General features: G+C 32.4%; 1 protein-coding gene across 2 annotated transcripts in view; it reads left to right on the top strand.

Moving 5' to 3' along the window:
* The window catches only part of LOC108976576 (probable phospholipid-transporting ATPase IA), a 48,276-nt gene extending 47,036 nt beyond the window's left edge, over positions 1-1,240 (top strand). For both annotated transcript variants that reach the window (XM_018945779.1, XM_018945781.1), the window contains one exon: positions 646-1,240. In XM_018945779.1, the coding sequence (XP_018801324.1) occupies positions 646-931 (286 nt within the window). In that variant the 3' untranslated portion in view covers positions 932-1,240. The remainder of the gene's footprint in view (positions 1-645) is intronic.
* Positions 1,241-1,246: the final 6 nt, after the last annotated feature.

Consider the following 1,246-nt stretch of genomic DNA (forward strand, 5'->3'; position numbering starts at 1 on the left):
AAAAAAAAAGAAAAATAGAACAAACACAATTTTGTTAAAAACTACTAACATTAGTGTTAAAGAATTGTAGCAAAAATATATTCTATACATATATACATAAATGTACCTCACTATAAAATTTGGTGTTAGTTGAAAAAACGTAGTCAATGTTTGTATGCATTAATTTCACGAAATAAATGTAAATATGATTTTTGTAAACAAAATTAACTAACTCAAAAAAATACTATATACTGCCTTGACATGTGACCCTATCTGACAAACTACTGCCTGCTCCCCTTTCAATTAGTGTAAATATAATATCCGGTTATTAGCTAACATAGCTGTATTAYATAAGCAKTATATACATATGTATGTATATGAAAATTGTTGTAAATTTATTTGTCATTCACATTTTTCTTTTCTTTTATTTCCCCACTTTTGTGCGCTTCCCTCCCGCCACGCGTTTGTTTCTCTCTCTGTGTGTGTGTTCAACACGTTCACGTTTTACGAAATGCCAACACAAAAAAAAAAAAAATTTAAATTTTGAATAAAAAATCGGTGGCAAAATTTTGTATAAATAACAATAACAATAATTGATTAATAACAAAAATAAAACCAAAATAAAACGCTTGCAACGGTAAACCATTATGTCATATAACGCCACAGCTTGGCGGTCACCGGCACCTCCTGGCGGCGCATAACCTCCGTTGAGGCATTTCGCCGTCGTCCAAATCATGAAATGACACATGCGCAAAAACAACAACAAACTGCTGAACAGTTGCAAGTGCATAACTATCAAAATAATAAAAATGTCAATGCCAACAACAAAGCAACGACAAATCGTAGCTCCATAATTACAGTGGAAAACTTGGAAGCCGACGATGAGCAGCAATGGAAGCGCGCTGATGCGCCGTTATCCGCAACGACGACAATGACAACACTACATATTTAAGCAGGCGGTTGTGGCAATAATGTGGAACATTTGAAGTGGCGCAAGCCAACMGTGAAACCAACAACGAACCAAATATATTATAGTTATAGTGAAAAGAAAACTTTAAAAAGTGTTTTGAAATATTTCTTTTTTTWAATTTTATATTTTTTCTATCTAAAATGTTAAAGCTATCAGCAGTTACTTACCAAATAGTCGAAAAAAGGGAAATGTTGCCAATATATGTATGTATGTATGTATACGCAAATGTTGTTTAGCGTGTAGTTTTTAATATGTGTGATTAGCTAAATGTGTACCAAATAGTTGTAGGTAATTATA

This window comes from Bactrocera latifrons, unplaced genomic scaffold, assembly GCF_001853355.1.
Source record: "Bactrocera latifrons isolate USDA-ARS-PBARC rearing strain unplaced genomic scaffold, ASM185335v1 scaffold_782, whole genome shotgun sequence".
Taxonomy (NCBI): Eukaryota; Metazoa; Arthropoda; class Insecta; order Diptera; family Tephritidae; genus Bactrocera; species Bactrocera latifrons.